This window comes from Haliotis cracherodii, unplaced genomic scaffold (assembly GCF_022045235.1).
Source record: "Haliotis cracherodii isolate W230 unplaced genomic scaffold, xgHalCrac1.p SCAF_7, whole genome shotgun sequence".
Lineage (NCBI taxonomy): Eukaryota > Metazoa > Mollusca > Gastropoda > Lepetellida > Haliotidae > Haliotis > Haliotis cracherodii.
This window is the reverse complement of record NW_027266330.1, coordinates 47,800,001-47,818,327: the sequence shown is the minus strand read 5'-3', so window position 1 is coordinate 47,818,327 and position 18,327 is coordinate 47,800,001. Positions and strand designations below refer to the sequence as shown.

Here is an 18,327-nt window from a genome sequence, read left to right as displayed (position 1 = left end):
TGCGCTATGGCCATGAGAGGGGCACGAGTCGCTATTCGGCTTGTCCCGGAATAACACGAGTTGGTCACGAATGTTTGGTTATTTGTGGAGTTATCTCCCCTATTCCCCCGGAGAGACGCCGGGAAGACCCGATAGATAAATCACCACTTGATGGATAGTTGCAGACAGAAAAGGAAGTTGGTGTCATTAATCAACTGGAATGTGAAACATAGCACATGCATGTTTAACAGGGACAGCATAAATACGACACGCCCTTCGTATGTATTACATGCCGTGCAAATATACACTACTCTGTATTTGTAAGGATTAATTTACCCATGACTAAAACACGTGTTACAGTAGGGCCTTGTTGCTTGTTGGTTATGGAGCCAGGTTCTGACAGACCTCCAGCTATACCCAAGGCGGGGGGGGGGGGGGGGGGGGGGGCGGCGGGCATGAGGAATACTCCACGCCGTGGAGGTACGCTGTACGATGCGTTGTGAGAGACTGCGGCATGTAAGTGCGTGGGTGAGTGGCAACATCACGGCGGGCTTACGGAAGCGTAGTAGGGCCACGATGAATTTTATTTTGTCTTAGTATCTCCTACGTAGGACTTACTAACTCCTACGCAGGACTTACTATCTCCTACGTAGGACTTAATATCTCCTACGTAGGACTTAGTATCTCCTACATAGGACTTACTATCTCTTACGCAGGACTTAGTATGGCCTAGAATCACTATCTCCTACGTAGGACTTACTATCTCCTACGTAGGACTTACTATCTCCTACGTAGGACTGAATATCTCCTACGTAGGACTTATTATATCCTACGTAGGAGATATCTATTCTAGTCCATACTAAGTCCTACGTAGGAGATACTAAGTCCTACATAGGAGATACTTAGAAACACATTGAACACATGTAGGAAATCGAACCCGAGCTTTCGGCGTGACAAGCGAACGGTTTAACCACAAGGCGAGTTCAGTACGAGATCACCACGATGAACCCAAAGTATAAGAGAATGTTTCGGAGTATACAGTATCGGTTATTTGTTGTTGACGTTTATGAAGAAGTGTATGACAGTCCGAGTGAGTGATGCGGGTTTACACAGAGTTGATGTTAATGTCAGGTATATCACGTCGTCTCGACCGCCTCCGTGGTCTAGAGCGTCCGTCCGGAGAGCGGAAAGTCCGGGGTTCGATCCCCGGCCGCGTCATACCAAAAGACGTTAAAAGATGGTACTTGTTGTAACCCCGCCTGGTGCTCGGCATTAAGGGGCTAAAACAAGAACTGGTCGACTCGGAGTCAGTATACTGTGTCTGAGTGGGGTATTCATGTTGAAGTGCGGCATGGTATCTCAGTGAGCTAGCACTATAAATCGGTATCAGTCCGGACTAGTACAAGCAGACACACACACACGTACACACACACGTACACACACACGTACACACACACACACACACACACACACACACACACACACACACACACACACACACACACACACACACGTCGCTATATAAGTGCAATAATCTTAGACGCGACGTTAAACCCCATTTCACCTCACCTCACCTCACCTCACCTCACCTCACCTCACGTTGTGTCAGCGAAATGAAACGATTCTTGCACGCCAGTGACTATGTACTGACACATAGCCAGTTTCTGGACACACAGTGTATCTCTAGGTCCACGTGTCCCCGGGTTCAAGCTGTTTGTGGTACGCCCTGGGGGTAGATGACACGCAACCGATCAGTCACAGGGACTGATCACCGGATCCCATTCGGTCGCCGCTTACGACAAGCATAGTTTACTGGGAACACGGAAGTCCCAAACAAACCAGCGACTGAAAGCATGGGGAACAACGGGTACGATGGGGCACGATGACACACTATCAAACTCATGACACGATGACAGACCGATAAAAGCGCAAATTCGAGTAAACTGCGTTTGTTGGGCTGAAGTCCTTTCCTTATTCAACGGGCTTCATGACTGAGATCATCCCTGGCCTCAGAATATCTATCTTGTTACAGCTAAACAGACTGCCAATTTCGCTATAAATGACGAGAAACATTATGTAGAAGACAAGATTGGTCTCATGATAATAAGTATTGCCGTCAAGATCGCTAGAGAGTGAATACATATACGTTGGCTTTAACTCTAGAGTGCATAACACTTTCGAAATCTTACAATAATTACATTTAAGTGTAGTTTGTTTGTTTGATCTTTACATAACACTCTTGATATATATTATGACCGACGTCCCTCGCCATCGGAGTATAAAAAAACTAAATCAACAATGTCACTTAGCCTGACCACCCGATCCATTTAGTCGCCTCTCACGACAAGCATAGGTTGCTGGGGATCAATTCTAACCAGGGATTGACCTCGAAATCTGTTTTGAGTGACTGTTTGCTCATATATATGATTCTTGCCCATCCTACGTTTAATGTTACAAACACAGGCGATCACGATTCACCATTGTTTCAAGGAGAGTTAGTTTCATGATTTTATGTCCACTTCAATCGCTAGTCCACAACCTGAGGGAGAATTACATATGCTACTCCGGATTTCCCGCAGGGCAGATAGATATTCAGATATATTAGCAATTATTTAGTTCATCGTAGAACCCATCTAAGCACGTTTATTTAATAATACATTAACGGTTTAATAACATGGCGGTCAAATATATACGTTTTGGCGTAGTCTTGTTCATTGAAAAGCAAAGGGAACTCTGTCGTTCTCGGGTGTATCAGAATGTTGCTAGAAGAAATATGGATAAGATTGAATTGCATGGGTTTCATGGTCTAGGGTTCTGCTGTTTCCTCTGGTTGGGGTAAGTAGAACCCAACACCAGCCCCCTCAGCCAGCAGAGATGTCACACACAGCAGAACGGTTCTGCACTTCACCATGGCAACGCTCTATGGGTATGGAAATCAGAATCTTAGAGATCGCACAGGTATACAATGTACATGTTAGTTAGTTGTTAGTTTGTGTTTTCGCCCAACTGAAAAACAGGAAAGAAGTCCCACTTGATACGCAACACTTATTTATTTGTTCAACGCCACACTCAGCAATATTCCAGTTATATGACGACGGTCTGTAAATAATCGAATCTAGATTGATCCAGCGATTGATCTACCCAATTGGGATACGATGACATGCATCAACCAAGTCAGCGAGCCTGACCACCTGATCCTGTTAGTCGCCTCTTACGACAAGTATGAGTTGCTGAAGATCTTTACGGGTCATGAATTACAATGGATTGTTTTACGATGTACAAAATTATTGATACTGCTGCCTTATAGTTTGTATAAATATTACGTTATATTCAACTAAGCTTTTTCGTCCCGATTGGAGTTGCAAAACCTCTGTTTAGTTTGAAACGCTAAAAAGTCAACCGAATTACTAAAAACACCCGAACCAAGTGTGTTCAACAACCCGGGTGGGTGTCACGTGTCCTACATGGGTGCCTCAGCATTTATGGACATTTATATAAAACGGACAGTCAGAACTGGTGAAGCTCGCGGAGGCCGATTGTATAGATTGTATAGACCACTTGCCACAATATCTATATATTTCTTTATGTATACTATTTCTTTATACAATTCGGGGGCGCGGGTGGCCCAGTCGTCTAAGGCGCCGCGATTCACTGTGCAGAGTTGCGTCCCTTGGGCACGCGAGAAACCTATGATTGTGGGTTCGAATCCCGGTTTGCCCCGGTTATGTTTCTAGGTTTGTCAGCACCATACCCGTGCTCGTGGGTTTCACCGAAGTGGTAAACGTCTGAGACCTGCATCACTTCGGGCTTTCCTTCCACATTAAGCTGACACGCCGCGATATAACTGGAATACTGTTAAAAGCGGCGTTAAACCCAACTCTCTCACTCACTCACTCACTCACTCTTTATACATTTAACATAGGACAACCACGCACCGACTCCAGATACTATTTCACACGAGTGGTTACACAGCCAGCAAAAAACATCCTCACCTTACACACATTGTTGACGTGAATGGGATAGACTGGACGTGAAACCTGGGTACTTTCCGGAATGAATGACACATTGAAGCTGCCGACCTGTCCCAACTGTTGCTGATGAGTGTGAGGTCAATGGAGGTGTCGGAAATGAGATCATGTTGTGTTTGTAAAGATTTGTTCAACAAAGCGGAAAGGGCTGTCTACAGCCGAGACGGTAATCCCCGACAGGTAAATCAGTCCGCTTGACGGATTCTCATCCTAATATAGGCGTTCGAATCCCGGAAAGTGAAAGTGAAAACTCTATTACGACATTAATTATTTTAGATGGACTGTCGTCATGTTACTACAATCTCTCGTCGCGTTACTACATTCTCTAGTCATGTTACTACATTCACTGGTCATGTTACTACATTCACTGGTCATGTTACTACATTCTCTCGTCATGTTACTACATTCACTGGTCATGTTACTACATTCTCTCGTCATGTTACTACATTCTCTCGTCATGTTACTACATTCACTGGTCATGTTACTACATTCTCTCGTCATGTTACTACATTCACTGGTCATGTTACTACATTCTCTGGTCATGTTACTACATTCACTGGTCATGTTACTACATTCACTGGTCATGTTACTACATTCTCTCGTCATGTTACTACATTCACTGGTCATGTTACTACATTCTCTCGTCATGTTACTACATTCACTGGTCATGTTACTACATTCACTGGTCATGTTACTACATTCACTGGTCATGTTACTACATTCACTGGTCATGTTACTACATTCTCTCGTCATGTTACTACATTCACTGGTCATGTTACTACATTCTCTCGTCATGTTACTACATTCACTGGTCATGTTACTACATTCACTGGTCATGTTACTACATTCTCTCGTCATGTTACTACATTCTCTGGTCATGTTACTACATTCACTGGTCATGTTACTACATTCACTGGTCATGTTACTACATTCTCTCGTCATGTTACTACATTCACTGGTCATGTTACTACATTCTCTCGTCATGTTACTACATTCTCTCGTCATGTTACTACATTCACTGGTCATGTTACTACATTCTCTCGTCATGTTACTACATTCACTGGTCATGTTACTACATTCACTGGTCATGTTACTACATTCTCTCGTCATGTTACTACATTCACTGGTCATGTTACTACATTCTCTCGTCATGTTACTACATTCTCTCGTCATGTTACTACATTCACTGGTCATGTTACTACATTCACTGGTCATGTTACTACATTCACTGGTCATGTTACTACATTCTCTAGTCATGTTACTACATTCACTGGTCATGTTACTACATTCTCTCGTCATGGTACTACATTCACTGGTCATGTTACTACATTCTCTCGTCATGTTACTACATTCACTGGTCATGTTACTACATTCACTGGTCATGTTACTACATTCACTGGTCATGTTACTACATTCACTGGTCATGTTACTACATTCACTGGTCATGTTACTACATTCACTGGTCATGTTACTACATTCACTGGTCATGTTACTACATTCACTGGTCATGTTACTACATTCTCTCGTCATGTTACTACATTCTCTCGTCATGTTACTACATTCACTGGTCATGTTACTACATTCTCTCGTCATGTTACTACATTCACTGGTCATGTTACTACATTCTCTCGTCATGTTACTACATTCACTGGTCATGTTACTACATTCTCTCGTCATGTTACTACATTCACTGGTCATGTTACTACATTCACTGGTCATGTTACTACATTCTCTCGTCATGTTACTACATTCTCTCGTCATGTTACTACATTCTCTCGTCATGTTACTACATTCTCTCGTCATGTTACTACATTCACTGGTCATGTTACTACATTCTCTCGTCATGTTACTACATTCTCTCGTCATGTTACTACATTCACTGGTCATGTTACTACATTCTCTCGTCATGTTACTACATTCACTGGTCATGTTACTACATTCTCTCGTCATGTTACTACATTCACTGGTCATGTTACTACATTCACTGGTCATGGTACTACATTCACTGGTCATGTTACTACATTCTCTAGTCATGTTACTACATTCACTGGTCATGTTACTACATTCACTGGTCATGTTACTACATTCTCTCGTCATGTTACTACATTCACTGGTCATGTTACTACATTCACTGGTCATGTTACTACATTCTCTCGTCATGTTACTACATTCACTGGTCATGTTACTACATTCTCTCGTCATGTTACTACATTCACTGGTCATGTTACTACATTCTCTCGTCATGTTACTACATTCACTGGTCATGTTACTACATTCACTGGTCATGTTACTACATTCTCTCGTCATGTTACTACATTCACTGGTCATGTTACTACATTCTCTCGTCATGGTACTACATTCACTGGTCATGTTACTACATTCTCTCGTCATGGTACTACATTCACTGGTCATGTTACTACATTCTCTCGTCATGTTACTACATTCACTGGTCATGTTACTAAATTCTCTAGGCGTGTTACTAAATTCTCTAGGCGTGTTACTACATTCTCTAGGCGTGTTACTACATTCTCTCGTCATGTTACTACATTCTCTCGTCATGTTACTACATTCTCTCGTCATGGTACTACATTCTCTCGTCATGGTACTACATTCTCTCGTCATGTTACTACAGTCTCTGGTCATGTTACTACAGTCTCTCGTCATGGTACTACAGTCTCTCGTCATGGTACTACATTCTCTCGTCATGTTACTACAGTCTCTCGTCATGGTACTACAGTCTCTCGTCATGTTACTACAGTCCACTCTCGTTACGTTACTGAACTCGATTCTTCTCTAATGATTTGAGGACGTGTAAAACTCGAACTCGGCAAACACAACACACATATACATTTCGCGAACGTACGTTAAGTCAAGGTCTAACAGTATAGATACATAGATGATGGTTGACATCTAGACTGTTCTAGTTCGTTTTAACGTTAAAACAAGTTAGTCCTAACCGTATTTCGATCATTCATTTTTGAACGATTTGACTTTTGTTTAAATACCTGTTGCACTTTCGGGAGCAGGTGTTGAAGGCATGTTTTTATCACATAGGATAACTGCTGTGAATTTGCTTCTCGGAAACACGTGTACGAGATACAGCGAGTGTATTATTCCTGGAGACGCTTACGTCTAAAGATAGGGCGACAAACTTTCATTTCGAAATTTCAAATATTTCAAAAGGATCATTTAGTATTCATTTTACCGATAACCCTTCAATTTCAAACTTAAGGTTTAATATCCAAGAAACGTTACCCAATACGTTATGTTAGTTGTACAGCAACACTGGGCTTAAACTAAAATCACTACGGTACACATTGCGTGGGACGAGGCCTCCAACGAGTAGGCTCTGGGTCGAGGGCCCACTTGCACAAAGCGATCTTAGCGCTAGGACTATCGTAAGCCTATGTTAAAGTATGGGAGTTACAATCACCTTTGCGCTAAGATCGCTTGGTGCAAGTGGGCCCGGTAGTCGCCATCGACTGTATCGGTGTCAGTGGTGAGGTCGTTCATTTAATGGACTTATATTTTCTGAAGTGTGGGAAGCCTCTGTTAATCTGTGTTTTCCAGATTGGATGTTTCACACAAGGATATCCCTGTAAATCTGCTCTAACAACTAGAAAAAAAACTTGGAATGTCGCTTACGCAATATATTGCCGCAACAATGCACACTCCCAAGCTAAAATTAGCTTTCGTTATTCCCGTTCATAATGTGCTTACGCTCAATACCCGTAGTCTCTGCTATGCAGGGTGTCTATTTATACCTTATTCAGACACACAATAAGAACGCCGTCAGTTGCTAGGTATTTCGTTTTTTAAACATTTATACAAAACGCGTTAAGTGTGAAACTGGTGGGAATTCATGTTTATCAATTCTACAGTATTCGTGCTTATTGGATTGGGTGAACAATATACAAAATACTATCACCTTTTGATTTTTTAGATATTCGTCTTAGGGTCCAATGCAAACTTGCGGGCAAAAGAAAGTACACATCCATGTTTTATGGAGAGTTCAAGCAAATTCTTTGAGTTTTTGAGAATCCACATGGTATTAATTCCACTTGACTCAAATACTTTCTGAGGATATAAACAAGGACATTCCTTGGCTGTATTAATTATTATGGGTAATCTTTGAGACGGGAATTTGGTGATAAATATGTGATAAATCATGTGTAAAGAAGATATTGAATCGCTGAAAAACGAAACGAAAATGTCAAAAACTAAAATGAAAATGTCAAAAACACAAAACGAAAATGTCAAAAACTAAAATGAAAATACTGTACAGAAAACTATTTCCACCGCTGTGTAAATATTATCACCGCGGTGGAAATAGTTTTCACCTCGGTGTAAATATTATCACAGCGGTGGAAATATTTTTCTGTGTATTCATTTTAGTTTTTGACCTTTTCGTGTTGTGTTTTTGACATTTTCATTTTAGTTTTTGACCTTTTCGTTTTGGTTTTTGACATTTCCATTTTAGTTTTTGACAATTTCACTTCACATTTCAGCGACTCAAAAGCTACTTAAAAGTACATTTCTATGTTTTCGGATGTTTTTATACATGATTTATCACATATTTGTATGGCAGATTGTGTTAATTTGCAAAAGGTTAAGATAAAAGTAAGTTAAACATCAAAATATTGAAAAACAGACTCCATGTCCCTTATGGGCCACCGTAGGTCCCAGCATTATATCTCTACCTTTACGGATCTATATATATTATGGGGCTTTGAAACCCAGCACAATAGAGGAACAGACATGTCTTCAGGTCTTCGAGTCAAGTCATGTACTGCTGCATATTTTGGGCAGTTTCTTCCTCAGTTAAAACACTGGCCTTGGTGCATTATTTCATATGTCACTTATACCAGACCCGTGAAGATTCCGGCTTAGAATAGGTGTTCAGCAACCCATCCTTGCCGTAAAAGGCGACTATGTTTGTCGTAAAAGGCGACTAACGGGATCAGGTGGTCAGGCTCGCTGACTTGGTTGATGCATGTCATCAATCCCAATTGCGTGGATCGATGCTCATGATATTAATCACTAGATTGTCTGGTCCAGACTCTATTATTTACAGACCGCTGTCATATAGCTGGAATATTGCTGAGTGCGGCGTTAAACAACAAACCAACCAACCAACCAAGGTCTTTGATCCAATAATTAATTTAGCCATGCTGATGAAGCATGTATGTGAGGGTATACTTAATAACAAGTTATGTAAGTAGCAAAATAGGACCTAACACTGGCCATGGATATATAGTTACATGGATTGTGATCCGTTAGAACACACATATAACTTCATCTGTCTACATGTTCACTGAATGATCCTGATCAGCTGATAAGATTAGACATCGCATTGTCGTATTGAATCGGGTCATGTTTTTGCCCTCGGTCAGTGTAAGCTAGGTATAAAGTCTTGTGTAATTTATGCTTCTGATATAGTTTCATTGTTAAAAATGGCCATGCTGTGTTGGGGAGAGTGTCAGGCAGATGCAACACACACACACACACACACACACACACACACACACACACACACACACACACACACACACACACACACACACACACACACACACACACACACACACACACACAGAAATCACATGCAAACCAAACACACACACAGTAATCACACACAAACAAAATACACATACAAACACACATCAGACACACAAACACACACACAAACACACACACACACACACAAACACAAACATACAGAAATCACACACAAACAAAATACACATACAAACACATATCAGACACACAAACACACACACAAACACGCACACAAACACAGAGAAATCACAAACAAATACACACACACTTATCAGACACACACACACACACACACATAAAACACACACACACACACGCACATAAAACACACACGCACACGCACACAAACACACACACACAAACACGCACACAAACACAGAGAAATCACAAACCAAATACACACACACACTTATCAGACACACACACACACACACACACACACAAACACACACACATGCACATAAAACACACACACGCACGCACACAAAACACACACACACGCACACAAACACACACACACACACACACACACACACACACACACACACACACACACACACACACACATGGAAGTGCTGGAAAAGGCCATAGTGACAGTGGGCAGGTGGGCATTTCCTCCATGTCTCAAATCCTGAGATCACCTTTCAGCTATTGTTGTTAATGCTACGACAACTCAAATGAACAAATGTGAAGGTTATCCTACTTTCGATTTAACTGTGAAGGTTCGCTATATATAACCATCGATGGCATGCGACTTCAGTTTTGTCGCAGTGACGGCTTGTCAGGTAGGACGGTTCTAGATTAATTAACCTGTTCGTCATTATATTGTTATCTTTGTACATTTATCCCATCTCATCGGCTTCGCCATTATATTGTCATCTTTGTGTACATTAATCCACACACACACACACACACACACACACACACACACACACACACACACACACACACACACACACACACACACACACACACACACACACACACACACACACACATACACGAAGGAGCAAGAAGTAGTTCTGAAACGTCGTGAGTGAGTGAGTGAGTGAGTATGATTTTACGCCGCTTTTAGCAATATTCCAGCAATATCACGGCGGGGGACACCAGAAATGGGCTTCACACATTGTACCAATGTTGGGAATCGAACCCGGGTCTTCGGCGTGACGAGCAAACGCTTTAACCACTAGGGTACCCAACCGCCCCTGAAACGTCGTGACAAAGAATAAAAGAAGTTGTTATCCATAAAAAGTGTCATGTATTCATAACCTGTTTCAGTCAGAGAGAGATTAATATATGCCAGTAGAATAGTCTTTTACGAAACAAACAAGCACATGTCTTGGGATGAAGGCGAGACACATTCATGGTCAATGCCATCTTATATTGACAACCAGCTACGGCGTAAGGTGGAGGCGAGATAGATCGTGTAGGCTCTGTAGAGTAATCCTATAAATAGGGCTTGATTGTATCTGTGTGATTAAAGGGGCTTTGTGGAAACAACGTTCCCCTCACGCAATAATCACGCCTGTGTTCATTGTCACGGATGTGAAGTGGCCGCAGACTGTGTTTATGTTTTATTGACGCCTGATGTGGTATCCACGATACCGACCCACACAGATCAATATCTCTATTTCTGTAGGCCGTGACGGTAATGGTGTAACCTATGCATGGTAAAATACGTAACGCGTAGTTAGAAGATTCCGACCGACCCAAGGTTTCACAACTATATTGCCTTTTACCCCCAACGGAATATGACTCGTCTGGCCTTGACTTCGTGTACTAGTCATGCCATTCGCGGGGACTTTCGCGGTGAATTGTATATGGAATAACCCTTATTCTTTTCTAACGATCGACCACTCTGTGCGGCGGGTGGGTGGTTGGGTGTGGGGCCGTGGGGTGTGGTTGTAGGATGGGGGTTTATGGGGGGTGGGGGGTGGGGTGTGTGTGCATGGGTTTGTCACTAGTGCCCCACCTTTTGTGTGCTCACTTTCTACCACGATAACATGTTGATTAGTCTGTTAAAGTAAACTTATTAATTAGGTTTACACATAGCGTTTGTGATTTTTGGAGAAGGGTTATTGGTAGGAACTCCCAATCCCGTTCCCCCTAGTGGAGTTACAAATGGCCGAAATGGAATCCCCCTCCCCCAATATTCCAGCCGTATGACGGCGGTTTGTACATAATCAGTTCTGAACCAGACAATCCAGTGATTGACATCATCATGAACATCAATCTACCCATTTCTACGCATTTGGGATACCTACCCTGTTTGTCGCCTTTTACGACAAGCATATTCGCCTCTAACGACAAGCATGGGTTGCTGAAGACCATGTCTTCTTACCCGAATCTGCCCCGGCTGTATTTCAAAGTCATATTGATGTAAACCATATCACATATTCATGTTCGACCCGTGAAGATCCGGGGTAGAATAGATCTCCAGCAACCCATGCTTGCCGTAAAAGGCGACTATGCTTGTCGTAAAAGGCGACTACCGGGATCGGGTGGTCAGGCTCGCTGACTTGGTTGAAGCATGTCATCGATCCCAATTTCGTGGATCGATGCTCATGATATTAATCACTGGATTGTCTGGTCCAGACTCGATTATTTACAGACCGCCGTCATTGGTCAGGCATTGGTATAATACCTATTGTTCTCTATTGCAGGTGTTGCTGAATCATGACTGGCAGGGTTGTACCAAAGCTGGAGGATCCACACAAACAGCATGTGTTCATTGCGCATGCACAAAATGACAGTGACCTCAGTATTGAATTAATGCAGTATCTGGAGAATTATGGACTTAAATGCATGTTAGCAGAACGTGACTTCGTACCAGGGAATCTTGTCTGTGATAACATCATCAATGCAATAAATACTTCACGTCGCGTACTGCTGGTATTGTCCCGTGCCTTTCTTGAAAGTGGTTGGTGTACGTTTGAAGTGATCGTCGCCATGGAGAAAATGAACAATGACAACAACGTCATCATCGTTCCTCTGTTGGTGGACGTGGTCGACGACAACGTCCCTCAGATGTTGCGGCACATGACCTACGTTAGCACCAGCACACCTGGCTACAGGGAATTGTTAGCCAGAGCTTTGACAGGTACGTGTCAGTTGGGTATTAAATTTTTTTAAGAAATCTGTCTTCAAATTACATAATCATACCAACAATGATTTCGCTTCCTTTTGGTATTAACTTCATACCAAGGGGGGCGGTCGGGTAGCCTAGTGGTTAAAGCGTTCACTCGTCACACCGAAGACCCGGGTTCGATTCCCGACATGGGTACAATGTGTGAAGCCCATTTCTGGTGACCCCCGTCGTGATATTGCTGGAATATTGCTAAAAGCGGCGTAAAACCATACTCACTCACTCATACCTAGGGTATTCAGATTAGAATGAATCTCCGTGCTGCTAAAATGTGATGTGTTCTTGACTTTATCATTAACCACTAGCTTTACCCACACGGGGAATTCCGAGACAGAATAGGCCCCATACAACCGTTGCTTTTCGAAATGGCAACTTAACGGATCGGGTGGTCAGACTCTGTGACTTGGTTGCTGGCGTTGCATCATACACCGACGTCATGGATCGTGACTGATAATATCGTTCACTGGATTGTCTGGCCCAGACTCAATTATTTACAAGCCGCCGTCACATAGTTAGATTAGTGCTTAATGTGACGTTAAACAAGGAACAGCAAGCTATAGGCGTCTTCAGTAAAATAGATAATTCAACACCAAACGGTATTAACGCTTCATTTACATTTTCCTGAAAACGGACCCGAGAACCACCTCAGTTTGAATTTTAGTCATTTAGTGACCCTGATTTACTCGACCCTTATATGAATATCTAGTAAGCGTTATGGGCGGTCGGGTAGCCCAGTGGTTAAAGCGTTCGCTCGTCACGCCGAAGACCCGGGTTCGATTCCCGACATGGGTACAATGTGTGGAGCCCGTTTCTGGTGTCCCCCGCCGTGATATTGCTGGAATATTGTAAAACCATACTCACTAACTCACTCATTAGTAAGCGTTATAAACACATTTTGAGCAAAGACCCTCACGTCGGTCCTCACCGCATGCACGCACGTCTGTGACGTCAGCTCTATTCTGAATGTTGTCAGCTTGTAAAAACATTGTCAAGCATTCATTGTCAAATATAAACGGGTTATGTAACATGTAAATATCATTTAAATATTAAATAACAAAAGAAAAAAGGCATATGAAAAAATACGTAATGATTAGAATGCTTCCATGTTCATCTTGTTTGTTAACGGGAATTTTCAGTCGCTCCATTTCATGCATGCGTGAGACCTCCTAAATGTCGACACATCTCTCATTGTTCGTATATATTTATTTCAATATCAATACAGTAAAGTACGGTTATAACGAACTCAAAGGGACTACTAATTTTAGTTTGTTATAACCGAAGTTCGTTATAAGCATATATACAGCATAACTACTGCAAATAGTCGTGACCAAAAAAGTAAGTTCGTTATATCCGTCAGTTCGTTATAAGCGTGTTCGTTATAACCGTAGTTTACTGTATATCATTACGTCACGTTACTGCGTGCGGTAGAAACTTTTGATAGGTATTAAAGACGAACATGATCGAGGAAGTGAGTGAGTGAGTACGGTTTTACGCCGCTTTTAGCTATATTTCTGCGGGACACCAGAATTGGGCTTCACTCATTGTTCCCATGTTGGGAATCAAACCCGGGCGAACAGTGGGACGAGCGAACGCTTTTACCACTGCCCCTCCACCACTCATCGTGAAAGACCCGGTATTGCAGCACATAGTCAATGACGGAGTTTGCTGTGATGTATCTGTATCTAGAGTAAGATGGTTAATCAAAGCCTCAGGTACGGTTGACCTTGAAAGGCCAGATAACACAGTTCAACGGCCAGGGGGTCAATCCGTCGATGCAACTGATGCATACATTGATGGGTTTATGCCATGTAATCACACAGTGTTATGCCTACTTTACACAATCGAGGTTGTCCTTGACTAGGAGTGAGTGAGTGAGTGAGTATGGTTTTAGGTCGCTTTTAACAATATTCCAGCAATATCACGGCGGGGGACACCAGAAATGAGCTTCACACATTGTACCTATGTTGGGAATCGAACCCGGGTCTTCGTCGCGACGAGCGAACGCCCCTCCTTGACTAGGAATGTGATATGGATATATCAGACGCCTGTGAAGATTCGGGGTAGAATACAAACGCACAAACACACACATAAACACAAATTCACATTTTCATCCCCATTTCACCTCACCCCATCCACGGGGGCACGGGTGGCCCAGACGTCTAAGGCACCGCGATTCGCCAGAAACCTATGATTGTGGGTTCGAATCCCGGTTCGCCCCGATTATGTTTCTAGGTTTGTCAGCACCATACCCGTGCTCGTGGGTATCACCGAAGTGGTAAACTTCTGAGACCTGCATCAATTCGGGCTTTCCTCCCACATTAAGCTGACACGCCGCGATATAACTAAAATACTGTTCAAAAGCAGCGTTAAAACCAAACTCACTCACTCACTCACTCAAATCACCCACATAAAAGTGTATTTCATCATCAAACCACGTGGTTCTCCAGTAGTATCACTTTGACAAAAGGCATGGTTCATTGTTGCAGGGTGCGATGTGAAAGTAAGCGATCTCCTCCCCGCCGGCAATGTTGCACACGGGTTAGCATGGAACTACTATTGTGGTTACCTGTCCTTTGTTTTGCCAGGTAAGTAATAAGATATTCTCATCATCTTGGTTTGAATATCCATGAAATAAACACTGTACTGTTTAAGGTTTTACAGATTTAACAAATTTCTTTGTCAGTGGAAGATATTCTCAGGTACAGGAATACGAAAGTACGAATAGTTTTTAATTACTTTTATACAGTTGTCTGTAGGGAGGGATTACATTTTATTGCAATGCACTCGATGGTTAAGGTACAATATTTGTCCTCAACGGTAGTTTGCTTTATCGCTAAAGACATTGATGTTTCAAGGAGTCACATAAGGACACTTCTTATGAAACAATTCACAGTATGGTTTTTGTTTGTTTGTTTGTTTGTTTGTTTGTTTGTTTGTTAACGCCGCACTCAGCAATGTTCAAGCTATATGACGGCGATCTGTACGTGGTCGAGTTTGGACCAGACAATCCATTGATTGATGTCATGAGCATCGATCTACGCAATTGGGATTGCGATGACATGCATCAACCGTGTCATATATCGAGAGGTCAGGCCAAGTGACTAGTTTGAGAGCTTGTTAAGTACCCTCGCCGAGACCCGTGAAGATAAATTATTTACACACCGCCGTCATTTAGCTGGAATATTGCTGAGTGTGGCGTTAAACAACAAATAAATAAACAAACAAACAAACAAACCCTCGTCGTGGATCGTCGCTCACAATATCAATCACTGGTTCGTCTGTTCCAGACTCGATTATCACAAAGCTGGAATATTGCTGAGTGCGGCGTTAAACAACAAATAACCTAACCATTGTTTATATTCTTGCAATCTCTTTAGAAACATCAAAGCCTTTCTTCACCTGCACATATTACAAATAAACCCCTTTTGTATATTAATGCTTTAGGTTGTGAACTATATTGTTTCCAGATTTGGGAAATAAAATCCAAAATTCAAAATGGTGGACAACAGACAGGGACCGCGTTATAGCGAGGAGGCTATACATACTTATACCTCTGAGTTGTGCCTGCAAGGACTCATTAACCGACGTGGACCCTTTGATCACATTTGATGGCAGTTTGGAGGGTGACCGGAAGAGCCGAGCTGGCAACATGAACAGGGTGTACCGCCAGTCTGTCTGGAGAATAGAGAGACGCAACGAACAGGTACACGTCTTCATTTGGAATGTGCATTTGAACACATATTGCAATAAAAGCCCGCTTGACTGAACATATGGCTTAGAAAAAGGATATATTACAATGTTGTTGACCCCAAACAAGAGGGTATAGTTAGGCAGGGGTCATATTGGTTTGGAGTTTTTGAAAAATATTATCAAGAAAGGAAAGCATTTAAAAAGTTGGCCTTTGCTTTGACACAGCAATTAGCAAGTTATAAGAGGAGAGACATGTCTTGTATTTAACACACCACTGTTGATAGGACTGACAAACATATTGATTTTTAAAAACACTTTACACAGGTTACGAATCGTAATAAAAGCAAATTTTAAAATGAATCATGTTTCCACCGCTTTAAAAGATTAGACATTAACTGTTTTTTGGTACTACTCTTCCATCAATACGTCTATCTATTGCGGATATAAGAAAAATATGGTGGTACTGAAATTTGTCATTTATATATGAGACAATATATAAGAAGATTACTGCAGGTTACATACAGCTAAAAAGAAAACGATCAGATATTTGATAAAGCAATTTGAGTGCAGGACGCGGGGACATCATTGGACGTTTCTAGATTACAGTAGTTCAGTGCTGAATCTGAAAATTAAAATCAAGCATTACTTGACCAAAACCTACAGGACTTCAGTTTTCTCCTCTCCATAGGACCTGTTTTTTGCGGGAGAGTTCGCAACGGTTCTGGACACCATGCACCTGATGGAGGTGGGGCAGGCGGCGGGGATGTCCTCTGAGAACAGGAAGTACCAGGTGCAGAGATTCTGCAAGACTCTCGTGGGAATTCTTGAGCATCCGCAGGCTAACAGGTGTCAAAGGAGGTTCTCTCTAGTTATGTATGATGGTAAGTTTGAACAGTTCTGCTCTTTCGCCTTGTCTCCACAGTGACTGTCTCCATATACAGTGTTCGAATCTAATAATGGTCTAAAATATTGATCTCTATCTTCAAAGCTATGAGTGAAAGTGTATGAAGGTGTATTTGGAAAGGTATACAGTGATGAGCCCCTGTCCTCACCCCTCAAATCATACAATTAATTGAACCTACAGTTTGTATATTGTTGTGTCACACAAGAGATGCGTCTATAAAGAATTACGTCAATCCCCAGTGCACGTTGTATGCAAACTGATGCGTGGACATTAAATGGAGACTTTATTCCACATTCTTGTGCCAATTTGTAATCTAGATGTAGAGATGAGATGAGATGAGACAATTTTCACCATGTAATCACTGTTAGATGTATGTTCATCCTACAATTTGTGTTAGCAGTCACAGTGGTGCTTGAGCGATTTGAATCAAATTTGCTGGCACTTTGTCCTGGTCTAGATCAGCTAAAATATGGACACAAGGGACATTATGAACAACTTTTACTTTCGTCTGTTCCAATTCCATGTGTTATCTTTTATTAATAATCCCGCCCCCAACTTCTTTGAGTACATGTAGAAACGTCTCTGTAACCAAATATGCAGTAAACACACTAGGACTAAAAGATGTCCAACAACTCTTTTTGTTCCAGATCGTAATGAAGACATGTCATTATCATCAATCTTGACAAAAAGGATTCTCGAGGATGTTCAGCTAGAAGAAGACTATGATGCTACCAGCAATGTTACGTTTGGCATGGCATCTATCCGCACAAGCTAGAACAAGACGCTAGCGAAATATACAACTATTGTGCAATATTCATCATATCAGTCAGTTTCCTCTTCGTGTCGCCTAGGACTAACGTCACTGGTTACCAGATGTGTCTGCTTCGAATCATAGGATCTGTTATGCTTCCTTCAGACATGATGATTTACCTGAAGTCTTACAATTACTAGTCCACCTGTATAGTGACCTTGACCTTTACACAAGTCATACGTAATTGGTTTAGTTGGTCAACGAAACAACA

General features: G+C 42.0%; 1 protein-coding gene across 1 annotated transcript; it reads left to right on the top strand.

Moving 5' to 3' along the window:
- The first annotated feature begins 10,313 nt into the window (after positions 1-10,313).
- On the top strand, positions 10,314-18,150 carry LOC139448587 (stimulator of interferon genes protein-like). The gene is made up of 6 exons (XM_071230155.1): positions 10,314-10,351; positions 12,230-12,666; positions 15,198-15,296; positions 16,179-16,414; positions 17,090-17,282; positions 17,953-18,150. Exons 2-6 carry the CDS (start codon positions 12,243-12,245, stop codon positions 18,078-18,080), a joined length of 1,080 nt encoding a protein of 359 aa, XP_071086256.1. The 5' UTR covers positions 10,314-10,351; positions 12,230-12,242; the 3' UTR covers positions 18,081-18,150.
- The last annotated feature ends 177 nt before the right edge of the window (positions 18,151-18,327 follow it).

What these genes read in the sequence shown, in the direction of transcription:
- LOC139448587 (XM_071230155.1), top strand. Translation starts at nt 12,243, where the DNA reads ATGACTGGCAGGGTTGTACCAAAGCTGGAGGATCCACACAAACAGCAT. An exon ending in CCTGTCCTTTGTTTTGCCAG is followed by an intron (nt 15,297 to 16,178) that starts GTAAGTAATAAG and finishes TATTGTTTCCAG; the next exon opens with ATTTGGGAAATAAAATCCAA. An exon ending in CTCTCTAGTTATGTATGATG is followed by an intron (nt 17,283 to 17,952) that starts GTAAGTTTGAAC and finishes TTTTTGTTCCAG; the next exon opens with ATCGTAATGAAGACATGTCA.